At 42.9% G+C, this 27,574-nt stretch overlaps 1 protein-coding gene across 2 annotated transcripts in view; it reads left to right on the top strand.

Annotated features, from left to right (window-relative positions):
- The window catches only part of LOC122791001 (hamartin-like), a 1,885,581-nt gene that overhangs the window by 1,604,953 nt on the left and 253,054 nt on the right, over positions 1-27,574 (top strand). For both annotated transcript variants that reach the window (XM_044058745.1, XM_044058744.1), the window contains exon 16: positions 21,996-22,183. In XM_044058745.1, the coding sequence (XP_043914680.1) occupies positions 21,996-22,183 (188 nt within the window). The remainder of the gene's footprint in view (positions 1-21,995; positions 22,184-27,574) is intronic.

Below are 27,574 nucleotides of genomic sequence, written 5' to 3'. Positions count from 1 at the left end.
AACTAAATTCTCCAACCTTGGCATCTCTCCTCCACCCTTCTCTGGTTTTCTGTCTCAGCAATAGGCAACAATCTACTATTTGGCAGCACTCCTTCTCCCCTTTCATCAATACTAATACAGGGGTACACCAGGGATCTGTACTGGCTCCCCTTTATTCAGTACATTTATCAATGACTTTCACACTACTGTTATCCAGTGTGCAGATGATTGTACTATTATTTGCTCTTCTAAATCTCTCTCTCTGCACTGCGACATCTTACCCAATAAGCATTTACCTCAACTGAAACCTGGATGTCATAGAACCATCTTGCCCTCAACCCCAGTAAAACTAAACTCTTAATATTTACCCCAACAAAATCTAACAATGTCGACAAGTCTAAATTCTCTGTTCGTTCCCAAAATAATACTATCATTGAAGTCATCCCTATTACCAAATTTCTTGGTGGTGTCATTGAAGATAACTTAGCCTTTGACCTTCACATCTATAGTAACATAAAAAAAACGCATCAAAAGCTAGGAGTCCTTTACAAGCACAACTACATTGCAATGAAAAAGTATTTGCCCCTTTCCTGATTTCTTATTTTTTTACAATTTTGTCACACTTAAATGTTTCAGATCATCAAACAAATTTAAATATTAGACAAAAATAACCCAAGTAAACACAAAATGCAGTTTGTAAGTGATGATTTTATTTATTAAGGAAAAAAAAAACTATCCAAACCTACATGGCCCTATGTGAAAAGGTAATTGCCCCTAAACCTAATAACTGGTTGTGCCATCCTTGGCAATAACAACTGCAATCAAGCATTTGTGATAACTGGTAATGAGTCTTTCACATTGCTGTTGAGGAATTTTGGCCCACTCTTCTTTGCAGCATTGTTTTAATTCAGCATGAACTGCCTTTTTAAGGTCATGCCACAGCATCTCAATTGGATTCAAGTCTGGACTTTGACTAGGCCACTCCAAAACCTTCATTTTGTTTTCTTGAGCCATTCAGAGGTGGACTTGCTGGTGTGTTTTGGATCATTGTTCTGCTGCAGAACCCAAGTGCGCTTCAGCTTGAGGTCACAAACTGATGGCCGGACATTCTCCTTCAGGATTTTTTGATAGAGAGCAGAATTCAAGGTTCCATCAATCACAGCAAGTCGTCCAGGTCCGGAAGCAGCAAAGCAGCTCCAGACCATCACACTACCACCACCATGTTTGACTGTTGGCATGATGTTCTTTGTTCTTTTTCTGAAATGTGTTTTACTTTTACGCCAGATGTAATGGGACACACACTTCCCAAAACGTTCAACTTTTGTTTTGTCAATCCACATAATATTTTCCCAAAAGTCTTGGGGATCATCAGGATGTTTTTTGGCAAAAGTGAGACAAGCCTTTATGTTCTTTTTGGTCAGCAGTGGTTTTTGCCTTGGAACTCTGCCATGCATGCCATTTTTGCCCGTCTCTTTCTTATGGTTGAGTTATGAACACTGACCTTAACTGAGACAAGTGAGGCCTGCAGTTCTTTTGTGACCTCTTGGATGAGTTGTCGCTGCGCTCTTGGGTTAATTTTTGTAGGCTGGCCACTCCTGGGAAGGTTCACCACTGTTCCATGTTTTCTCCATGTGTGGATAATGGCTCTCACCATGATTCGCTGGAGTCCCAAAGCTTTAGAAATGGCTTTGTAACCTTTTCCAGATTGATGGATGTCAGTTACTTTGTTTCTCATCTGTTCCAGAATTTCTTTAAATCGCGGCATGATGTCTTCCTTTTTGGGATCTTTTGGCCTACTTCACTTTGTCTGACAGGTTCTGTTTAAGTGATCTTTTGATTCAACAGGTCTGGTAGTAATCAAGCCTGGGTGTGACTAGTGAAATTGAACTCAGCTTTCCCAAAAATGTAGTTAACCACAGTTCCTTCATGATTTAACAAGGGGGGCAATTACTTTTTCACACAGGGCCATGTAGGTTTGGATAGTTTTTTTTTCCTTAATAAATAAGATCATCACTTAAAAACTGAATTTTGTGTTTACTTGGGTTATCTTTGTCTAATATTTGTCAAGTGTTTAAATTTGTTTGATAATCTGAAACATTTAAGTGTGACAAACATGCAGATAAATAAGAAATCAGGAAGGGGGCAAATACTTTTTAATTGCACTGTATTTTCTTACGTTCTCTGCTAAAAAGGTTCTTGCCATATCATTCCTGCTTCCAACTCTCTTATATGGCACCCCCATCCTCTCCAATATTCAGTCCTCCCTGAAAACTAAACTTGACTCATTCTACAACAAAGTTGCCAAATTTGTTACAAATGCTAAATTCTCCACCCACCACTGTTCCTCTCTGCATCAACTAAATTGACTTGAATTCTCTCGCTACCTCACATATCTACAACTGACTATTACTACCCAGCACCCTGCCCATCCCTTTCCTCCATACTGACCATGTACCATCCTAACCGACACCTTAGGTCTGAAAACAAAATGTTACTGAATGTTGATAAACCTAAGCTCTCAGCCAACCGAATGTTGTGTTCTTTTACTGTCTCCAAGCTATGGCATAATCTCCCTCCTTCAGTCAGGACTAGCAGTAATTCTACCTCCCTTAAAAAATCCCTCAGACTTCATCTCTCCGTTCACTGGATATGCACCTGCACCCCAACAGATAACCCCAAAACCTGACTTCCGTCTCTGGAACTTTACTCTTCTCCATTTATCACTAGGATAGCTTCCCCTTCTCTCTGTCATACTAACTCCTTCTGCTGTCACTTTAGCTTGCGTTAGCCCACCTTAGCCCATCTGTCTCCTTCTATTTTTACCCTTAAGTTAATTTCTTCTCTCTGCTAAAATTCTACCTATACATTTATACTTTTTCTATTCCTACATTTACACCATGATTGTAAATCATTCTTCACTGTCATCAAATTTATTCTATGTTATCATTTTATTGTATGTTGTTATTAATTTTATTTTAATGTACTACTTCTGTTTTAGATACTCTGTATTGTGTGTAATATTTCCTTGTATGTAATTAAATGTGGAGCTTTTCTCCCCGGGCCTCCACTGAAAATAGGCTCATTTTAGGCCCAGTGGACTTTCCCGATAAACAAATGCAATCAATCAATCAATAAACAAATAAGAATGTCGTTTGGTCTTGATAAATGTGCAAAAGCAAACTTTAAAGCATGAAAACTGCAGCATCAAGAAAACATCAGTTTGAGACAAGAATGTGATATAAAAGAATTAGACCACGAGGGAGTGTATAATTATTTGGGAATTGATGAAGGATCAACAATAAAACATGAACAAATGCAAATAAAACTTAGTAAGCAATAATTTAGAAGGCTTAAATTAATTCTGAAAACGTTGACATCTAGGAATAAAATTCAAGCTATAAACCAATTTGCTTTTCCTGTCCTAACTTACAGTTTTGGAGTGATTGACTGACCCCATAACATATTGGATAGATGAGATAGGAAACCAAGAAGGGTGCATCATGCTCACCAAATGATGTATAAAAATCAGTGCATACCAAGATTATATATTCCCTATTCAGATGAACGGATGGACCTCCTTGAAATTGATTACATGTGTAGATCTCTAATCATGGGACTCCACACACATTTACTGACCTCACAAGATCCAAATGTAGTGAAAGTTTTGAAACATGAGGAGAATAAATCTAAGATGACTTCCCTGATTAGGCTAACAGAAGCATATCGGCGTCAAGCAGGAATGGAAATCAAACCAGAAGTAGATAAAAATCGGGTAGCAACTGAATGTGCCAAAAAACAAAAGAAAGAATGTAAGGGAAGGACCAAATGAGAAGGCAAGAAATGTGGAAAATGCATAAATATAGTTGCAAGTATAGAGAACTTATTGAAGAACGTCATGTTGATCAGAAACGAACACAAGCATGGTTAAGGAGAGGCGAATTTAAATGTACACATTGGTTTACAAAGTCCATTGAACATGTGAGAGAAACAGACAAATGTAGGTTTGGTAAAACAGAATTGGAAACAGTTGCGCACCTCGTTGCTGGTTGCGACATACTAATGGCAGAAGGACTGTATACTGAAAGGCATGATAATGTGGTAAGACTGTTGCACTGGGGATTATGCAAACATTATGGTACTGAATTGGCTGAAAAACACTGGAAACATGAGCCACAAACCATCGCAGAAAATGATGAAATCTAATCACATGGGATCATCCATTACCAACAGTTCAAAAGATAGATACTAGAAAACCGGATATAGTGGTCCAAGAAAAGAAGACAAAAGTAGCATTGATCATTGAAATCGCCACACCCAGTGATTACAGTGTCTTGCGTACAGAGAGAGACAAAGTTATAAAATAATCACGATTTGCAGGCAGAAACGAGAGCAGTGTGGAAAATACCCCAGTAGTTCCAGTAGTACTAAGAGCAACGAGGTCTTCTAAAAAAGAATCTACAATCGTATTTAAATATGCGACCAATACATGCAACTCAGTACAGATTGCAGAAGGAATCATTACTGGGCACATTGCTGGTGCCGCGAAGAGCACTTTTGGCTGACATCAAAGATTGAAATCATACTAATTTCATGAACTTTAATCGTACTTTGACTTAGGAATGGGGTACATTCCTGTCATGGTATTAGAAACCCAAAAGATTTGGAGAAATTAAAAAAAGGAAAGTACCACACATCTTGGGAAAGCATCCTGTCATGGGAACCTTCCTTGGAAAGAGAAAAAGGGACATTGATTCCTCAGAGCCTAAAGTTGAAGAGGAACTAGCATATGGTAGTGCACCTTCCCCATCAGCTGTATGTGGATTCTCACTCACAGGATACCTTGTCCTCGGCCTCATCCCCTGAGGATTTGTTCTTTGGGGATGCCCTTCAAAGATCCTTTAATTGGGAATCTAAAGAATTCTCCCATGCCCAAACTAACTATAGGAAGCTTTTGAGCCTACCTGCTTTTAGGCCCCCGGCTATATTGCCAATCTGTGAAGTCTTGAATGATGTGTTAGCTTAACGTGCCATTTCAGCCAGATTCCTTACCCTCCCCTGAGCCCAGAAAACCTGGTCACTTTTAAAGGGTGGTTGAGTCCCACAAGTGCCTCTGTAAGAATCCAGTGGCAGATTCAGTTGTGGTGTCTCTGGAATCCACCAAGGGAAAATCTCTGCCTGCATCCAAAAATCCTTTAAGAGGTAATAGGGGGAATAGACTCATAGACTGATTTGGCAAAACACAAATACCTCAGCCACCAAGACCATGAGATCTGTGAATTGCTAGTTGCACATGCTCAAGATAACCTTGAATCTGTTCAGGAACAAATCAAAGCTAAGTCAGTAAGTCAGAAGGGATACAGGATAAGAGACTCCTATAGGACGTCCAGGAATTGTGCAGTGTAGGCCTCCAGGTGTCTAGATTTTCAGTTAAATGTAGCTATTGATGAATTGGATCCTTCATGCAGGGCAGCTGTCTTGGAATCCATGACAGTGACATTGCCTGTCTGAGGACACAACCCCTGTCAGATCATGTTAAAGCAGAGCTCCTTAATGCCCCACTAGACGGCGTCTGCCTGGACTCCAGTGTAAAACGTTTTTGAGAGACTGGAACACAAGGGAAAACAAATAACTTCTCTTACCCCCAGATACAACAGAAACTACCCCACCAAGTATTGGTCAGTCCCCGAAGTCAGAAAAAGCAAAAGCCTGTAGCGGGAAAATGCCTAGGTATCAAAGTGGCATACCGATCAGTGTTCCAGACCTGGATGGTCGAAGGACCTTGCCCCTAGTAGGGAGCAGGTGTGATTTTGCAAATCCCAACGTATCCCCCACCCCACACACATGCACCCCCGCACACTTGTCTGGGAGGGAATCTCCACTCCTTCCTCAGTCTTAGCGAGCAGACTGTTCAGGACAAATGGGTACTATATGTCACTAGAATAGGTTATTTCCTAACTTTTGGAAAACTCAGCCCTTCCTTGGCATTTCACTCCTTCAAAACAACAAAGGAAACTAATTCCACCTCTTTTACACATTTTATTGCCACAAAGCTCCATTCAAACTACCCCCTACCCCCCGGAGAGGTTTGCCCAGGATTTTGTTGTATGCTTTTCTTAGCTCTCAGTAACATGGAGAATCCATACTGGACCTTTTAAAGCTCAACAGATTCCTGCTGGCACCCAGATTCAAATTTTCCCAGGGGTTTGGATCATGACTCTGAATTTGAAGGATCCTTGCCATCATGTTCCTATCCTCCAGCAGCACAAGAGGTTACTACTTAGTCAGGGCGATCATTCTACCAGTTTAGTGCCTTTCCATTTGGCTTATTTATTACACCCAGAATATTCACCAAATGTCTAGCACCAGTTATTGCATTTTGCAGAACCAAGGGGGTCCATATTATTCCATACTTAAATGATTACCTGATCCAGGCAGCATCTCCTGCAGAACTTCTGACAACCATGCAAATAACGGGTTCCTATTAAGTCAGTGAATGCTTGAAATTGCGAACACTGCTTAATTTAACTTGTTTCAGTGAAATGGCGAAAAAAAAATCACTGGGCCGTTTTCAGGACTTTGCCATTTCCTCTACTGTGGTGCGATCTCGGAGTTGGTATATTTAAGTAGGAGGGTGTGTGTGTGGGGAGCACAGCACCCCACATCGGGAGGGGTGGTGGAGTGGGGGGGGTGAAGCCCCCCCCACTTTATTTATTTATTATTTTTTTGAATGGCTCAGCGATTTTTTTCCCCCCTGGGGAAAAAAAAAAATCACTGATCTGTTTGTTCGGTATTTTGTCTTTTCGTGGAATTTGGGTCGATTATATAGCGTTCGCATTGTTGAGCATTTGCTTATATAATATAGACCCCAAATAACCATTAATTGCCTTCAGGTGGTGGGCTTCTCCCTGAATGCCCAGAAGTCATAATTGTCCCCCAGCACCAGGGTTGCCATCCTGGGGGGCAGACCCTAGAATTGGTCCTTTAGAAAATCTTTCTGTACTACATGCTTTTGCTCAGCCAACTGACCATTGCAGCAAAGAAATTTCTGATAAGTCTAGAGTATATGGGTTCATGTATCCTGATGGCCCACTGCTAAAATTGCACTTGAGGTAACTGCAGTGGTTCCTAAAAATTATTTGTCTCACCGTCAACATTCATTGGAAACTAAAATAACTTCTATCATGCCTGAAAAAAAAAGAGATTCTGTTGTGGGAGGAAACTATCAAAGCAACCCAGGAGCTCACTTAAACTCCCAGAAACAGTCCATACCTTAACAACAGACAGCTCAGACCTGTCGTTGGAACTACACCTAGGACTGTTCAAAGTCTGAGGAACATGGGACAGGCACAGGCTAGTCCTGCATGTGAATATAAGTGATGATGGCAGTCGTATTGGCCTTGAGGGCATTCCAAGAAAATATGATACCAGGAGCAATAAAGATTCTAACGGACAATACCACAGTGTTGTGGTCTGTAAACAGACTTGGAGGGGGCACTCATTCCTACCACCTATGCAGGTTAGCAGTGGAACTGTGGGGTAGTGGCACATTTACTAAGGCCTCATACATCCCTGTTCAGGACTGCCTGCTGGCATACAGTCTGAGAAAATCCCTCCTAGACTCCACTGAATGAATGCTGAAAATGGAACTTTTTCTGGACCTGAAACACAAAAGGGGTGTGTGAGAAATGGACCGTTTCACTTCACTGCAGACAGACAGATCAGCTTGTTCTATTTAAGGAGTCCCCAGAGAGAGGCATGGAGAAACAGATACATTCTTCAGCTGGGACAGATCTCTTGCTTTATGCATTTCCTCCTCTACCTTTCATCCCCAGGGTATTGTAGAAAGTGAGGGCAGGCAGAGCAAGGATGGTACTGATGCCTGTTTACTGGCACAGGCAGCAGTGGATGTTCTTCGTGTTTCACTGTTGCAGTCATCACATTTGGGTTATCTGCTTGCAGTAGCCCTCAGTCGGCCTGATTATCAAAGTCTTGGGTCCTGCGTCGGTTGCTGTCTCATTTTCCATGACATCAGGTAGTCTGGTATAAAGCATGTAGCCGACACCATTACATCAGTCTTTCTTGCCGTGCGGTGCCCGAAGCAGAAGCAGTTCGCAAGTGCCGGTCGGCCGACTCCTGAAATTTTCGTTTTCGAGTTTCAGATCCAAAGCCTTCAACTAAGCTAAGTACCCTGTTGGGGATCCTTTTTCTTGCTGTAAACCGATGTCAGTAAAAGTTAACAATTGTATTTCTTGTGGAAAGCAAATACCTCATAAAGATTTTCATTCGTACTGCATTCCTTGCTTAGGCCCAGACCACGACGTATCTCGCTGTCGGTTTTGTGCCTTATTCAAACCTTGTACTGTTCGACGTTGGTTCATTTACACATCTAAATATTTTGATACTCTGTTCAGTTATCCAGAAATGGCTTCAGTAAGCCACCTGACTACCGACAATCCGAAAAAACGCAAAGATAAAGACAGAGACAGACCACATAGGTCCAATGCTGCCAACGATGCTTCTCGTAAGCTAGTCGCCAGTTCACCAGTACTCAGTGAGGTGCTTTCACAGCCCCTGATACCCGCTACTTCAGATTCGCAGGCCTCTACTGAGACCCATTCGGAGTCCGGTATGCCGCGAGATGCTTCTTCACCTGTGGAACCTGCGGATGTCTCTACCTTAGATGGGTCTGGAGCCGCTGTGCAGACACCGGCTTCTGAGGGTGTATTCAGGCCTACTGATTTGCATATTAAACAGACGCCATCTTCTTCTTCTTCAAGGCCTAAAACTCATTCTGTGCCTAGAAAACCAACGCCTAAACTGCATGGTCAGGCCCCTATGCCTAAAAAACAAATAAGAATGGCTGAAGACCTTATTACTATCAGGGGAAACCACCCTTCCCCATCTAAGAGACCTAGGACTGATTTTCTTTCTGATTCTTCTGATCAGGATTCTGAAATTCTGTTTTTTCTGATGACCAGGATTTACCCATATCTACCTATGAGGATTCTGATGCAGAGGACTCAATTCCCCCTGCTTCCGCTCCAGAGGATTTCTCTTTTGGTGAAACCTTGCATACTCTTAGGGAGCATTTCCGCTGGGAAAGCCAGGATTACCCTGACTCCAAATACAGGCTTAGGGAATTCTTACTCCTGCCTCAACACAGGCCTTTAGCTATCCCTCCTGTACTGGACATTGTAGATGATGCCTTTTCGGAATCTAGCTTGGTCCCTGACTTTACCTCCTGCTCCCAGAAAACCTGATGGGTATTACAGGGTACCTGACTCTCACAAGTTCTTCTTTAAAAATCCTACCGCGGATCCTGAGACCATTTCACAGGGACCCAAGGGCATTAAGGCTACTACTGCCAAAAATCCCACCCCCTCAGATAGAGATTCCAGGGCGCTGGATAGATGGGGTAAGATGGTATACACTTTTGCAACTTTGGCCATTAAGGCTTTAAACTGCCAGTTTCATATGTTAAAGGAGCAGCATATTACTGGATTGCTTAAACAGAAAATTATGATGATTCTTGACTGTGCTGAAAATAAAGAATTACAGGGTTTAATGCATTCTGCTGAACAAGTTGGAAAACATACTTTGCAATGTGTGGTTTTGATTCATTAGAGGCATCTTGCAGGGCTGATGTCACTAGGTCTGTACTTAGAAGACATGCTTGGCTTAAGGAGCAATCTTTGCCAGATCATGTTAAAGCTAAATTACTGGATGCTCCCTTAAACCAAGACCGACTGTTTGGCAACAAAGCAGAAGAAGTACTTAAAAAGATGGAGGAAAAAGCTAAATCTCTGCAAACTGTTAAAGATTTCCTGCAAGTACAACCTCCCAGATTTAGTAGGCATTGGCCCTCTAAGAATTGGTCCTTTCCTGCCTCTTCCAGGCCTCCTCAGTCCAAACCCAGAACCAGCAGAACACACAGGCTTCAGTCCCAGGGTACTCACAGGCCTAAGCAGTGGGGGGCTCCCACTTGCAAAGCAGAGAGTAGTAAGACTCCCCCCTATGGTAAACTGTCTCAGTGACTTAACTTTAAACCTTCCAAGCCCTGCTCAACTGACTGTTCCTTTAGGGGGAAAGATTGCCCTGCATGCAAAAAATTGGGAACTCGTTACCCAGGAAAAATGGGTTTTAAATATAGTTTCCCAAGGATACAGATTCCACTTCCACTCCTTACCAACCCTGAACAGCTGGCCAGACCTACCCCCAAATCATTGGACAGAGGCTCAAAAATAAGTTATCTCTCTCTTAAGCATCAGGGCTATTCAACCTGTTCCAGAAGAAGAATGGGGGCAAGGTTTCTACTCAAGACTTTTCCTGGTACCCAGAAAAGACAATTCCTGGCTTCCTATCCTGGACCTGTCTGTCTTAAACAGATTTTTGGTAAGCCCAAAGTTGAAGATGCTAACTCTTCATCAGCTGCTTCCCATGCTAGGCAAAGATGCCTGGTTGGCAACACTGGATTTAAAGGAAGCCTACCTGCACATCCCAATAAGGGTATCTTGCAGAAGATAACTACAGTTCAGAGCAGGCTACATGCACTATCAGTTCTCTGCACTGCCCTTTGGCTTATCTACTGCGCCCAGGGTATGCACAAAGTGCCTAGCTACAGTCATTGCATTTTGCAGGCAAAGAAATATTCAAATATACCCATACCTGGACGATTGTCTAATTCAGGTAGAAAGCCAGGGCATACTATTAAATCATCTGGCATTTGTAAAGAAATTGCTAACTTCTCTGGGGTACACCATAAATGAAAAGAAATCACATCTTGTACCCTACCAACAAATTGTGTTCCTGGGAGCAAGCTTGAATACAACTTCCCAGATGGCCTACCTCACGCCAGAGAAAAAAGTTCATTTGACAGCCTACTTCAGACTACTGGCCACAAAGACCCAGCTATCTGCAAGGAAAATACTGCAAGCCCTGAGGTTCATGACCTCCTGCATTCTACTAATTCATATGCAAGACTGCATATGAGGAAACTACAGTGGTATCTAAAAAGCCTATGGTGTCAACATTCTCAGGATCTATAAGCAATGATTCCTATCATACCGTGTCTACAGATAGAGTTCCTTTGGTGGGCAGAGGCCTGCCACCAAAACAGGGGACTGCCATTCACTCTACCCCCTGCCACCCAAACCCTAACAACAGACTCATAGGACTATGCATGGGGGGGCTCACTTGGCAGGGCAGTGCATTCAGAGCAAATAGAACCAAAGTTAAATGCACCTGCATATCAATCAAAAAGAAATGTTAGCTGTACAGAATGCTCTGACAGCCTTCAAGGACCACGTTCTTCCTGGACAATTATTGGTAAAGACGGACAACACCACTGTTATATGGTACATAAACAAGCGGGGGGGGGCACTCATACCCTCTCTGTAGACTAGCCATGGTTGTGTGGAACACAGCCTTGAGCTACCAAGTGCACCTACAGGCTCATTTCCTGCCAGGAAAGCTAAATACACTGGCAGAAGACCTAAGCAGAAATCTCATGGATCCACACGAGTGGAGACTGGAAACAAAGATATTCAACATGTTGAGAAACAAATGGGGGAGCCCAGAGATAGATCTGTTTGCCTCACCACAGAACTACCAATTGGACAAATTCTGCACAAGGACCCCCCACAAACAAGCTTGGAAAGTGGATGCCCTGTCTTTCACCTGGAAAAAACTATCAGTTTATGCCTTTCCCCCTCCCCCTCTCCTCTCCAATTTACTACTAAAGATCAAACAGGACAAACCAAGGACAATACTGATTGCACCAGACTGGCCACGCCAACAGTGGGCACCCCCTCTTGTGCAGTCTTTCACTACTGGCACCATGGCACCTGCCTCAGTCCCCTGCTTTGCTGTCTCAGCAGGAGGGCCAGATTCTGCACCTACAGCTTTAAACCCTGAACCTGGCAGCCTGGCTAATTTACCTGATCTCTCTCCGTTACCATCCCTCAGTAAGCAAGTGATGGATGTCATTCTGGAGGCAAGAAGGCTTAGTACTAGAAAATCTTATGCTGAAAAATGGAAAAGATTCTTTTCCTGGAGCCAAACTCAGGGGATGGGCACAGCAGCGCTTAATTTACCTCAGATTCTACAATACTTAACTGAGATGCTTCACAAGGGCCTTTCCTTTTCCTCCATCAAAATTCAAGCCTCAGCCATTTCAGCTCATTACAATACAGAACCACCCCTTTTCTCTCATCCACTGCTGAAGCAATTCCTCAGAGGTGCCAAAAACTTAAGACCACCCAGGAGAGCCTCTACTCCAGCCTGGGACCTTAAATTTGTATTGGAAAAGCTCACTCTACCTCCCTTCGAGCCAGCTGCAAATGCAGAGTTGAAATTCCTTTCCTGGAAAAGAGCCTTCCTTCTAGCCATCACTTCTACAAGAAGGGTGTCTGAATTACAGGCCCTCATGGCTGTGTGAAGCCTTTCATCATCTTTCATGCGGACAAGGTGTCCCTCAGGACCAATCCCTCCTTCATGCCCAAGGTGGTATCCAGTGTGGCCAGTCCATTCATTTGCCAACCTTCTTTTCTAATCCATAGAACAAAGGGGAACGAATACTGCACTCCTTGGATGTGCACAGACAGCTTAGATTTTACTTGGACAGGACTAAACCTCTCAGGAAATCTGAACAGCTGCCGGCTGCATTTACTGCAGGGGCAGAGGGGAAGGCCATTTCAAAGCAAAAAATTGCTAAATGGATAGGCCATTGCATTCATTTCTGCTATAAGCACCATGGAAGACCTACCCCAAAAGGGAATAAGACCACATTCAACCAAGGCTGCATCTACCTCTACAGCCTTTCTCAGAGGTGTCCCTACCAGGGACATCCTAGAAGCTGCTACTTGGAGTTCTGTACATACCTTCACCAAGCACTACCTCTTGCCAATTTTTTCTAAATCCAGAGCTGGCTTTGCCACTGCAGTCTTGCAGGGCCTTGTAGTTGGTCCTAATGCTGTCTAATTACCTCATCCCATCCTTAGCTTTGGGAATCTACCCAAATGTGATGACTGCAACAGTGAAACATGAAGAAGATAATACAGTTGTGTACACTTACCATAAATGTAGATGTTCGAGTGTATTCACTGTTGCTGTCCTGGTTACCCTCTCTCTCCAGCCCCCTGACATCTATTGACTATACTTCTATTCTTGTTTACTATGCTTAAAGCTTTTTGGTATATTTGCTTTTTTGTTGGAGGTGTAACCTTGTGTATAATTGCTTCCCATTATGGGGGCACCTGACATCTGGGGCAAGAAAAACTGATGTAATGGCGTCGGCTGCATGCTTTATACCCCTGACTACCTGACGTCATGGAAGATGAGACCACAACCGATGCAGGACCCAAGAGTTTGATAATCAGGCCGACTGAGGGCTACTGCAAGCAGATAACCCAAATGTGATGACTGCAACAGTGAATACACTCGAACATTTACATTTATGGTAAGTGTACACAACTGTACTTGCTCCCTCCTCCTGACTAGCATTCCATTCCCCTCTTCGTGGACCTGCTAACCCAGAACAAGGGGGTCCGTCATCCATCCCAACCCAGCGACACTCAAATTGGCAGTTTCTGAAATAGGCTGCGACTTCGTCTTACCCTGAATTGAATAAAGTGAGTATTGAAATGAGTGAATGGATGGCTTCAAAAATCTGAAGTAATTTGTAACTTCTTGCAAAAGTTCCAAGAGAAAATTGTCTTTCCATGTCACTGTTGCAGTATTCTTTACACTAGGGATCCCCTGTCAATGGTAGCCCAATGTCCGGCCAGTATACCAAAGCCTTAGGTTATTATAGGGACGTTGTATGTCACGCGTGTGCTCCCCTCTCATGACATAGGGCATAAAGGTGACATACCGATGTACCTTCCTCAGACCTTTGCTGCCAGTCAGAACTCCATCTTTGATTGGCAGTCTGAGCGCTCCTTCATCTGCTGTTTACCAAGCCATTTCAAGTAAGTGCCCCATTGGGGGGGGGGGGTTCTTCTCATCTTGCTATTTATTTTGTGTTGTAAGGTTACATATCATCCAGAAAGGGATAATGCTAATGTGGGAGAAAGATTCCCCATAAGGACCGTCAAGTGCAGTGTTTGTTTTGTTTAGGTGCTTCTTCCAACCTTGCTTTGTGCCCTATTTGTCAGGCTTTTGTCCCTAAAACTCTTCATAGGTGTCTCTCCTTATCCATCTACCTGGAAACCAGTTGTGATGATGTGAGGTATTACTAGCTATGCCAGGAGAAGTAGGCCAGTGAATGTATAACATATGCCAGCATAGCTAGCTGGAGTTTTGTAAAGAATTAATTGTCATTTGTATATCAAATTGATTTGTACAGGTGCTTGTGTTGAAAATGTATTTTTAAAGCTGCTTATGTTAAAAATGTACCAACAGTGGGTCCTTATGGGCAGAAAAAATACACCTGTATGCAAGACTATATTGTAACTGTTGAAATGAATATATTGTAACAGGGAATACTGGAAGAGAAGAGTTTAATTTCAGACCAGCTAACTTTGAAAATAGTTTGAAATTAAATTACCTTGTTTAGGCCTTAAAGATTGTATCCTACAATTCTGATTGCATCCAGAGATAAAATGTCTGTGAAAACCAGGACTGGGGATTCTACTGTATTGTCTGTCCTTAGGGGTAAACTAATTGCTACCCTGAAAGGGTGGAAGTTTTTGAAACTGTTTTATAGCTTCCAGATGCTATAACACATCTTAGCAAAGGTGTGTGAGTGTGTGTGTGTGTGTGTGTGTGTGTGTGTGTGTGTGTGTGTGTGTGTGTGTGTGTGTGTGTGTGAGTGTGTGTATGTGGTAACACAAATGTGCAAGATTATGGCTCAGTTTTTAGTAAAGGGTGTAGTGTGGGAACCAGAAGTCAGGTGAACAGAAATATGTGATGTCATTCTGTAATGCAGCTCTGAAAGGATGTTTTAATACTAGATGAGACAGAAGTCTCATGGTCGTCTGTTTGCGAAAGCTGACAGAGTGACTACTCACCCACTTCATCTTGCCTTGCTCTAGTAAGTGAACTAGGGGACAGTAATTGTTTAGCTCAGTAAGGAAAAATTGTGAGATTATTTAAGTAGTTTTTTTTTTTTTTTTTTGTATCTGTGTGTATCTTTTCATCGGTGTTATTTTTAATATTTCCTGTGATTGAAACTGTGGTGTTTATTGTAAATAGATATTTAGTATTTTCATAGTTTTTTTATTATTTTATATTAAATATATGTAAACTTTTCATTGTGACTGGTCTTTTAGAGAATATTTTAACCTTCAAGAGTACTTATATTTATTTGGTGACACTGTGGCTGCTCCTGATAGCCTTGCTGCATTGGTCAAACAGTACCATTTGTAGTAGTATTACTTTTGCTCAGTTTAATTGGGTATCCTTGTAGCAGCTGTAGTGTAGCTGGCTTTGGAGTGCTCTGGTGGCAAGGTCTCCCTTATAGTCTTGGTTGAGGGGGTGTAGCAGGCAAATCTGTTTCAGCCTTTCCCAGTTTTGCATGTGTGTGAAAATCAAATCTCAGAGTCTGTGTGTCAGCTACTTGAAGCAGGGACACAGAGCACTGGTTTCACACACAGGCTGGTGGAGGACTTGGCTTGGAACACTTGGCTAACGGCTCAACTCTGCAACTGTGGTCAGTGTGGAGTCTTACTTGGGGCCTGGTGAGAGACAGAGATGAAGCCAAGCCCCAGGATGGGAGTGTGTTCCTGTGTGCTTTTAAGATAAATTGTGCTTGGTGCAGAGAGCTGCATCCGGAAATGCATCTATTTTTCTTTCAAGTGAATGTCACTCACAGGTGTCAGTGATGAGGATTGAGGTTCTTTGATTACTGGCCCAGAGGATGGGCATCACATCCTTGTCTTAAGTTGTTGGCACATGGTACAATGGTGGAATTGTCCCGGCTGGAGGTTTAGCTGTTTGCTAAGAAGAAGACCAAAAAAGTATGTTCAGATTCTACTGCTGTACCACCTCCCCTGGGAAATATCTCTTGAGGCTGGTGAAAGCTTGGAGGATCACACCTTTTTTATGCCTGATTTCTGTGCAACAACCACTTCTCAAGTGCCTTGCCATTCCATTAAATGTAGTTGTGATGCAGCTGGTGCCTCTTCTAGAGCTGCTGCCTGTGGTTCTGTGTTAAGGTGTTATCCCTGGCTTTACTGTCAACTTTTGCCTGATGACATTAAGACCAAATTGATGGATGCTCCTCTTGACAATAAAAATCTCTTTGGCTCTGCAGCTGCTGAGCTTTTTAAGTATCTTCAGGAAAAGGGTAAGGCTATGCAGGAATTGAAACATATTTTTGTTTCTCCTGTTCCCAGATTTCAAAGGAGTTATCCCACCAAGTGCCTTTGCACTTAGACAGTCTTGCCCTCCTCCCAAAAGTAAAAAGGGTCTTAGAAGGGCTTCTTTTTCTAAATCTATTCAGACTCCCAGCAGCTCAAAACATCCTTTTCCAGACAAACCAGGTTCTTCTCTGACTATCTTCCATCCTTGCTAAGCCAAGTTCCCCTCTCTCTCTCTCCATATTTCCCTGTTTCTTCACAGCTGGTAAAGGATCACTCAGGATTCTTGGGTTCTGTGCATGTTCATCAGGGGTATTACATGGTATGGAAATCCTGTCATCTTTTTTGGGGGGGCATTCCTCAACCTCCACAGGAACACCTGCCCTTTTTTCTGGATGTTCTTCAGAGCCTTTTGTTTCAAGGCACCATCCAAGCAGTTTCTGCTTCTCAAAAGGGGAAGCTGTTTTATTCCAGAATGTTTCTGGTTCCCAGGAAAGAAGGCAACTGGAAGACCCATTCTGGATCTTTCCCAACTCTCAACACCTTTTTAAAGGTTCCTTCCAAATCCTATCCCTTCAAACCTTGTTTCCTCTTCTTCTACCGTAGACTTTCCTAGTCCCTCTACATCTCAGGGATGCCTATCTCCATATCCATATTCCTACTCATACCCATTTCAGGAAATTTTTACATTTCTCCGTTTCTTCCTTGCATTTTTCAGTTCTGTGCTTTGTCCTTTGGGCATGTCTTCTGCCCCAAGGGTCTTCACTAAATGCCTCGCTGTGGTGATTATTTTTTATTTGTTTTGTGGCATAAGGGGATACAGATCTTTCCTATCTGGACGACCTGCTCATTCAGGCTTCCTCTCCGGAGACCTTGTTTCAGCATCTTCACTATGCTATTTGCTTCTTGCAGAGCCTGGAGTTCACAGTGACGTTCCAAACATTTTTCCTGACACCTTCTAAGGATCATGTTTTCTCGATGCAGGGTCCAGACCATTCCTATGTTAGCATCCCTGCTGGCTCCCAAGGCATTAACTCTGATTGCATTTTTTCACTCCCCATCTTCCTCTGGTCTCAGTTGCAGCCAGGTAGATTCTAAGGGCTCTGGGGTACTTGGCTTCCACCATTCCTATGCTGCTTCTAGCCAAGCTTTATATGAGAAAGTTACAGTGGTTCCTAAAGTCGGTCTGGCTTCAACATTCTCATTCCTTTGACTTTCCAATTCCTCTGCTTCCATGTGTCAAGCTAGAACTTCAAGTTTGGTTCACAGAGAGCTTGGGATCTTGATGTGGTGGCACCCATTCCATGCAAGATGAAAAGGTACTTGTCCCTCCCAGGGATGACCCACATTGGAACAAAGGTCATGTTGTGGATTCTATTGTCATTGTAGCAGCCACAAAAACAGAGCTGCTGGAGGGGGTTCTCCATAGTCCATCCACCTTAGTAGATAATTTTGTGAAGCATGTGCATGCTTCAGGAACCTTTTCCCTTCAAGCACTAAATTGCATTTCTCACATCTCCAAATTCCAATTACATTTCTCACATCACCAAATTCCAGAGGGAATTAACCAATGAGCTGTTGCACTCCATCTGGAGACTTCAAATAACCAAGACTATGAAGTCCTTGGAGTTGCAGTTGGCTACCATGTCAGTCACTAATGTCACTGTGAGGCTTGTTTTCAGTGCAGCATATGGAGCATCAGGAGAAGGAGGTACTGGAGTTGCAGTACATTGTCATGCTCGGCTGCATTTATGTAATTTTGCAGACAACTTTAAGGTGTCCTTCCTAAACACCCCATAAGGAGCTGGGTCATCTCTTTCCGGATCCGAAGTATAAGATACTTTGCCCAAGTGTGAGCAATAAGGCAAGACTTTGACTCCAGTAGCAGTTTGTGTGTCTAACTCTCAGTGACCTTTTTCCAGGAATTAAAGGAGAGGAAAATGTCTTTGGTTCAAGAAGTCACAACATTTTGTCTCTGACTCCTCTTGGCAGGACCCTTTGGGGCAGAGGGAGGATCGCCAGCGGATGTTGCATAAGAGGCAGAAGGGGGAGCACAAAATCAAAGTTGAGAGATCTCCTTACCAATAAACCCTTCAGCTTCATAAAAGTTTAAGTTACGGGACTGCTTTGTCTTCACATAGAAAATTGGACAGCCATCATACAGGCTTTGTGGATGAAGAGAATGACAGCCAGAGATTACATAATTCTATTCAAAATAAAACCAGCCGCTTCCTACAGGACAATTCCAGATGTTCCACCCCAACAGGGATAGGCTACAGCCCAACACATTTGCTGCTGCTAGCAAAAAGAGTCATCCTGGAGGTTCCACCAGACCACAAAGGATCCAGAGTCCACTCAAGATTATTTTTTGATCCCAAACAGAACAAGGGACCTCAGTCCCATTTTGATCTTAGCAATCTGAACTTGTTTGTGTAGAAGACAACATTCCAGGTTGTCATGGAGCAGTCCACTCTTCCTTTTCTGGGAAAGGAAGACTGGTTATGCTCTGTAGACCTTCCGGATGTCTATTATCATGTGAATATTGCTGGGCAGTTCAACAGGTACTTGCACTTCTGGCAGGAAGCCAGTCAGTTCTGGGCCCTGTCATTCTATCATATTGCATCCCCCTTTCCCACAGTCATTCACCAAGTACATGGCGGTGGAGGTGGCGGCATGTTTCAAGCTGCTGGAGTTCCAGGTTTTCCCATACTTGGACGACTGGTTCCTCAGTGCAAGAACAAAAGAATCCTTAATCCAGGCAAGAGATTATTTGCCTCAGTTGTGTCGATCATTGGATATTTCTCTTAATTGTGTGAATTACAAAAAGTCAGCCTTACAAACCTACTCAGTCTTTGAACTTCATAGGTAGTCATCTACACACAGTGTAACAAATTGCAAGACTACCACTGTCATGGATGACTTTCCTTCAGCTGTAGGCACAACAGGTGATCGCTGAATCCACCAGCTTCTCTAATTCTTTGCTTACTGGGCTCCATGACAGCTTCCATAATACTAGTACTTCATCTGAGGTTTTTCATGAGAGTTCTGCACTGGAGCCCCTGTTCAACCACCATGTCAAGCTGTCCTCAGTATGTCATTGTTCCACCTCTTGGTGAAAAATCTCCTCTTTGGTAGTACAAAGGTGTCCATTTGGTTCTCTTTCCTTGGCCACAATCACCATGGATGCCTCCCTGTTGTCATGTGGGAACATTTCGAAAGGAAAGTTCAAGTAATATAAACCAATCTGGAAATCTTTTTTCTCAAGATAAGGGCTGTCCTAGATTTGCTGGCCTGTCGCATCTTTCTTCCCCAGGAAGCATGTGAGCTCTATCCATACAGACAATATTTCTTGAGGTATGGTCTATTGACAGTCAGTGGGGATACTGGTTCTACCGCCCCTGCCAAGAGGCAATGAGTGTGTGGAATTGGACATTGTCTTCACAATGCTTTCTCATAGTAATGCACATACCAAATTGATCCAGTATTCTAGTGGACAAGCCGAGCCGCTGCATTATTATGCCTCATGAGTGGTCCCTCAGTGATATGGTAGCAACAGAAGTTTTCAGTTGTTGAGACCAGCCTTGCTGCAACCTTTTTACACCCCACCCTCACCAATTCCAAATGTAGCAGCAGCTGTTTTGCACTCATTCCTCAATAGAGACAGTCACCAAGGGACACCGTAGTCCACACATGGCCAACTGGTCTCCTTTATACTTGCCCACAACTTCCACTAATAATGAAGTTCCTACAGAAAACTTCAATATGCAAGGCAAAAGAAGTCCTCTTTTAACCTTTCTGACCCCAATAGGTCTGCTCCCCTTACATTTGCTTCAACTTTTTTGGTTCCTGGATCCACCTCTGGATCTACTGACTCACCTGTCTGGCAAGCTTTATCTGAACATCAAGTCCCTCAGATTAATTACAGTAACTGCAAATATATACTAGGACTCTCTTCATCATGCTCTATTGTCAAAATTGTACTGCTTTCTTATTTACACTTATTGTAAAAAAACTTTTTGTATCCTTTTTGTTGATTTATAATTTTTAATTGTTTCTCTCTATTGTATTGATTGTGGAGCTTTTCTCCCCAGCCTCCATTGAAAAAGGGCTTTTCAGCTCAGTTGGATAATCCCGGTCAAGAAATGTAAAATAAATAAACTACATGGCTTCTCTAATTCCAGTAATGGCCAAAAGACCCTTTTCTACCTTCTAGAGTAGTACACATTCTCACCATCTCTAAAACCTTCCACTACAAAGCAAATGGAAAAGCTTTTCAGTATGGGTAAGTGTAATATACTCAACCCATTTTCTGCCCTCCTTTCTTCCATTCTAGATGTTTTTAGCAGGTCTCTTTCACACTGATGCCTTTACAAAAAGATAAGCTGTTTGTATTCTTCAAAACTAAATTGGTTTCGAAAGTCTCCTCTTGTCCAGATAGCTTTCGGACTGTATTTCCTTTGTTTATAATATGAAAAGATTTGTTTCAACATAACAAAAAGCATATCCCACTAGGTCTGTTTCAACTTCAGCTGCCTTTTTCAAACACTCATTATTGGACAATATGTGTGTGACAGAAACTTGCTGTGTGTTGCTCACCTTTGTCAAACATTTAACTGGATCTTGTTTTCAGATCCAGAGCAACCTTTGGTTCAAAAATTCTCAAAAGTATCCTGCCATGATGTCATTTGGGGAGCTTGGTAGCTGGGGGGCGGTGTCCCAACTGCAAGGTGGACAGAGGGGACAACATAAGATGTGAAAGTTATGTACTTACTATAACGTTAGATCCTTGTTGCCCCTTTCCATCTGTCTTGAAATCCTGCCTTCTTCCTGTTCAAATTGTTGTCACACTCTTCAGTTTGTTTCTGGAAAATAATAATGGATTAAGCCTGAAGTCTTCATTCAGCACCTCTCTTAAAAAGTATGGTTCCCTTGTTAGACTTCCCCTTCCAAGGATATTCCTGTCTTTGCAAAACAAACTTGATTCAAAGCTATTTTGCTAGTGCAAGGGAGTTATGGGATAGATGAGCTCGAGAGCTGGAGAAGTTTTGAAGCATTCGCCTGCTCAGATCTGCATCGAGGCAAATGATTCCAACTGTCTGAACAGACTGAAAGGGCCATGGATGTGGTGTTACAGTAAGTACAGAACTTCATTTTATGCGGTTTAGGAAAAAAGTAATTCTATGGATGGTGCACTTTCTTTTCTAATTACTGTTATGTAAACATCTTCAGAATCCTTAACTCTTCCATTTTCTAAACTTTTCCTTTAACAAGTATCCTGAATGTTATGTTTAGGGTCACTGATGCTTGGCATCTCTTACGGAGCAAGTGAAAACAAGCATAATCACATAAAGCAACTTCAAGGGCTTTGGTGCACTTAGTATATGCAAACCAGAAGGTGGTCCTCTTTTACTATGAAAATTACAGAACATATAGTTGATTTCTTGGGAAACGGTATTTTGATTTGATTCTCAAGTTAACACTGTAGGGGATTGGCTTTAAAGAAAAATCTCAGGTTCTTCAGTTCATAGTACAGCAACAAGAATTGCAGAAATCTAATTTTATGACTACTCATTCTCGTTTTGTTTTATTTGTGCATAAAATTAGAAGTCCTGTAAAATATTTAGAGTTTAATTTGAAATGCAAGCATGAAGCTGCTGTTGCACTTTTTTAACTTCCGTTTGACTTCTTCATTTGGGTGTTTTTTTTCCCCTTAATTAGGAGGTTCAGATGTTGCATGACACTCATTTGAAAGAACAGGAAAAACAGAAACTCTGTATTCTACAACAGAACCAGAGGCTTGACTCTGCACAGAAAAGGATAGCTGAACTGGAATCTCAACTCACCAAGAAAGAACATCTCCTCTTGGAGCAAAAGAAATTTCTGGAAGATGTCAAAAGTCAAGCAAGGTACAGGAATTAAACGTCTGTACGTTTGATGGTTCTGCTAGCATGTTTAACAAGAGGAATTTAGTGAAGGGGAAATCCAACATAAAGCCAATATTTCATATAAAAAGTATTTAGTGCCAAATGCATCAGAACAAAAGGTGTAAAAGTGGCAGTTGTAAAAGAAGAATGCAGAAAACTAGATTTAGACAGGTTTTGCCAACAGATCTTCACTTCTGATAAACGGTAACAGGCCCATGACCAGACGTACTGCATCGTAGCAGTGCAAACAGATCTTCACCTCTGATTACTGGTAACAGGCCCATGACCAGACGTACTGCAGCGTAGCAGTACAAACAGATCTTCACCTCTGATTACTGGTAACAGGCCCATGGCCAGACGTACTGCAGCGTAGCAGTACAAACAGATCTTCACTTCTGATTACTGGTAACAGGCCCATGGCCAGACTTACTGCATCGTAGCAGTACAAACAGATCTTCACCTCTGATTACTGGTAACAGGCCCATGGCCAGACTTACTGCATCGTAGCAGTACAAACAGATCTTCACCTCTGATTACTGGTAACAGGCCCATGACCAGACGTACTGCATCGTAGCAGTACAAACAGATCTTCACCTCTGATTACTGGTAACAGGCCCATGGCCAGATGTACTGCAGCGTAGCAGTACAAACAGATCTTCACCTCTGATTACTGATAACAGGCCCATGACCAGACGTATTGCAGCGTAGCAGTACAAACAGATCTTCACCTCTGATTACTGGTAACAGGCCCATGGCCAGACTTACTGCATCGTAGCAGTACAAACAGATCTTCACCTCTGATTACTAGTAACAGGCCGATGTCCAGACGTACTGCAGCGTAGCAGTACAAACAGATCTTCACCTCTGATTACTGGTAACAGGCCCATGGCCAGACTTACTGCATCGTAGCAGTACAAACAGATCTTCACCTCTGATTACTAGTAACAGGCCCATGGCCAGACGTACTGCAGCGTAGCAGTACAAACAGATCTTCACCTCTGATTACTGGTAACAGGCCCATGGCCAGGCGTACTGCAGCGTAGCAGTACAAACAGATCTTCACCTCTGATTACTGGTAACAGGCCCATGACCAGACGTACTGCAGCGTAGCAGTACAAACAGATCTTCACCTCTGATTACTGGTAACAGGCCCATGGCCAGGCGTACTGCATCGTAGCAGTACAAACAGATCTTCACCTCTGATTACTGGTAACAGGCCCATGGCCAGACTTACTGCATCGTAGCAGTACAAACAGATCTTCACCTCTGATTACTGGTAACAGGCCCATGGCCAGGCGTACTGCAGCGTAGCAGTACAAACAGATCTTCACCTCTGATTACTGGTAACAGGCCCATGGCCAGACGTACTGCAGCGTAGCAGTACAAACAGATCTTCAACTCTGATTACTGGTAACAGGCCCATGGCCAGGCGTACTGCAGCGTAGCAGTACAAACAGATCTTCACCTCTGATTACTGGTAACAGGCCCATGGCCAGACGTACTGCATCATAGCAGTACAAACAGATCTTCACCTCTGATTACTGGTAACAGGCCCATGGCCAGGCGTGCTGCAGCGTAGCAGTACAAACAGATCTTCACCTCTGATTACTGGTAACAGGCCCATGGCCAGACGTACTGCATCGTAGCAGTACAAACAGATCTTCACCTCTGATTACTGGTAACAGGCCCACGACCAGACGTACTGCATCGTAGCAGTACAAACAGATCTTCACCTCTGATTACTGGTAACAGGCCCATGACCAGACGTACTGCATCGTAGCAGTACAAACATATCTTCACTTCTGATTACTGGTAACAGGCCCACGGCCAGATGTATTGCAGCATGGCAGTACAAACATATCTTCACCTCTGATTACTGGTAACAGGCCCATGGCCAGACTTACTGCATCGTAGCAGTACAAACAGATCTTCACCTCTGATTACTGGTAACAGGCCCATGGCCAGACGTACTGCATCGTAGCAGTACAAACAGATCTTCACCTCTGATTACTGGTAACAGGCCCATGGCCAGGCGTACTGCAGCGTAGCAGTACTGTGTTTTATAGCTTTTTGTGCACTGATTGCTTGCCTCTGGAAACAGTGCCTTGGTCAGATTGGCTGCTGAAGCATGCACCTCCAGCTTCTGAGGTTTCAGATCCTTTAAGGTCTGTCTCTGGGCAGCATGCAGTTGGCACATAATTTGTATGTTAGCAGTATTAATTCTGTGGCATGATGCATTGTGCGTTTGAGCCACTTCTTGAACTAAACTGCATGTTTTCTCAGATGTGAAATGTTAACAACAAATCACTGAAGTCCTAAAAGACCTATGGTGCCTTCCTTGTTGTATTTGCCTTACTTAAAAATGAAAATGCTGAATAGCTGCACCTACGTACACCATGTCTTCTTGTTTCCATTTCCGTTACTGTTGTCAGATTGGCTCCTTCCATGTGTGCATTTCTTTGATAGAATGCGGCTAGACTGTTATTTTCATTTGAAATGCTTTACATTCTTTTTCATTCAGTATCTTCTGTTGTAGTCTTGTATTACCTATAAAAAAATAATAATTTTTAAGAATGTACCAACTTCCTTGTGTATAATGTATCACTGCATGTTGCGGTGCTTGAACCATACCTTTGTTCTTTTCATTTACACCACTATACACTGTATTTTAAGACCAGTGACCATGGTATGAATTGAGGGTTTCTCACAGTCACATCATACATTACTGATTTCTAGAGCACCTGCCTTTCAGCTGAATGCTATAATTAGGTATGTTCATGTGGGTAAAAAGAATTTATGGAGCGCTGTACAGAAAGATATGAACTGAATTACTGTTTGGTGATATTTTATGATGGCAATAATGCTGCAGTTATACTTTTTTTTCTGCAAGGTAGCAGTTTTACAGTACATTTATTGGTTCATAAGTACTAGACTAACTGCCCTTGTGGGCCATTTTAAGCGTAGCCAGTTTTCCCTTTTGGTGCTTAATTAACTTCTTGAATTGTTCTGCTCGTGGTCATTGGTACCGTTGGCTTTCGCTCATTCCTTGTTTTTCCTCAGCTGCATTCTTGTTGTTTTCCTCTATTGGATGTCGGCTAGCAGGGGCAAGTGTGTTTGCTGTAGGCATATTCCCTACAAGAGTCAGTCACCAGAGCTGTGGATGAGGGCAAGGCAAGTTTATACAGCCTACCTCGATCTGGCCAAGGCCTTTGATACCATTCCCCACTCAGGAATTATTGACAGACTGACTAAACTAGGAAGCAACCCCTATATCACAAGGTGGGTTGCATATTGGCTCACAGAACACACTAGCTGACTCCAAGTCAGACTGCCGACCAGTCACGAGTGGAATCCCACAGGGATCAGTCTTGGGTCCTCTTCTATTTGGCATCTACTTCTCATAAGTCCAAGCCAACACGGAGGGACTCTAGCTGAAAGTTGGGAGCCATTATTAACTCCCCAAGTGATGTAGACATCCTACAGAAAGGCCTCACTGAGACCAACGACTGGTGCCGAAACCATGTCCTTAAGCTTAATGCCAAAAAATGCATCATCATTCCCTTTGGGAAAAACTTAGTTCCCACTAATTACCACATTGATGGGAGCCCACTAAACTCTGAAGAAGTTATAAGAGATCTAGGGACACAGGTTGACAGCAACCTCTCCTTCGACCACCACATTGCCACTGTGGTCAGAAAGTCCTTCTGTGTGGCACATCTCATTACGAAGGGTTTTGCATCCAGGAAGAAAGAGGTCATCATCTCTCTACTCTTCCCTCATTAGACCAATCATCGAGTATAATGCCCCATTTGGCATGTACCTCACTAAACACCTGCAACAGCTGGAAAGGCCACAAAAGTACCTCACGAAGAGGATCCTAGGCCTTAAACACATGCCCTACATAGAAAGACTCAAAAAACTCCAGCTTTTCTCTGTCTCATAATCGTCTATTAAGAGGTGATCTCTGCTTGACTTGCAAAGCCATGTCTGACCCAGCCCTGTTAGAAATGTTACACCTAAAGAAATCCCAATCCCTCTGCACCACACGCTCCAGGGACCTCAACCTCACTACCACAATCAACAGAACATGCTGGAGGGACAGGTTCATACCCCAGAGACTGCCCATGCTCTGGAATAGACTTCCCATACATGTCAAGCAGAGCACCTCACTGGCCTTTTTCAAGAGAAATCTTGATGAGTGGATGGGAAATAGAAAGTTCACCCCGGGGATCATTCCAGTGGCTCTACTTGATAGAGGCACTGGGAACTAACGGCGGCATGATGCCAGGGCACTTCTATGGGCTAGGCTTGTAAAGGCTCCAGGGCCGTTGGCCTAGTACACACCTATGAACCTATAAAAATCTCCACTCACAGTGCCTTTTCTGTTTAACTGCAGAGCACGACTATACAAATTGCACAACCTGTCAGTCCTTTGTTCCAAAGATCTTAAAAATGCAGTGTTTGTCTCTCTGTTCCTACTGGGAAACCCAGTGCCTTAAGTGCCTCATCAAAAAAAAAAAAAAGATGGTGGATCCTTCCACCCCTGACATCTCAACTCTGAAAGATAAAGTTTGAGGCCTAGACCTGCTGTAATGACTGCCTGAGTGTTTCTGATCCCGTTTGACTTGCTGATATGCAGTAAAGTCCAACAGTATTGAGTTGGAGGATGCCTTGTATGCCAGAAACAGGTCAGTTCTTAGCATTTTGTCGGATACCAAGAGCAGTGACAGGACATTGAGGTAGTCCATGTACGACATATTTTTTAGGCCTTGTATCCTTTAACTAAGTTATCTCTGTGGCATTCAGTTGTTGAGTGGTCTGGAAAGATACATGCCAAATGAGACATTATACTCAAGCCTAATGAGGACTGAGTAAATGGGGGCTGTAACATGTCTAGATGTAGTCGCAATCCTTTTATTTATAAGTCATGTAATATAGAAGGACTTTATTATGACAACGGACGCATGTTGGTCGAAGGTTAGATCACTGTCCGCACAAGTTCCCAAATCCTAAACAACTAGGTCAGCTGTCAGGAGAGTACTGGGAGTAGTTTACCAAGGTAGGCAACTTCCAAAGATTACAGTAATGCATTTTTTTGACTTTCCAAACATTACGGTAATGCATATTTTTGGCATTTAGTTTCACTCCATGATTTTGGCTTTAGGTATTTGTGTAATGCAAGCCTTCCTTTAGGATGACTAAATCATCTGGAGATTTAGTGTCTGCTCCTTGCTTGCAGTCATCTGTAAACATAGTAAGCCAGAGTCCTTATGTACTGGCTTTAACTCAGAGATATTGATGCCAAACAGGAGAGGTCTCAGCACCAAACCCTGAGGGGCTTCACTGGTGACTGGCTTGTTTCTGGAGGTAGCT

Source organism: Protopterus annectens, chromosome 16.part0, assembly GCF_019279795.1.
Source record: "Protopterus annectens isolate FY-2018-M chromosome 16.part0, PAN1.0, whole genome shotgun sequence".
Lineage (NCBI taxonomy): Eukaryota > Metazoa > Chordata > Ceratodontiformes > Protopteridae > Protopterus > Protopterus annectens.
This window is presented reverse-complemented; position numbering and strand designations above follow the sequence as displayed.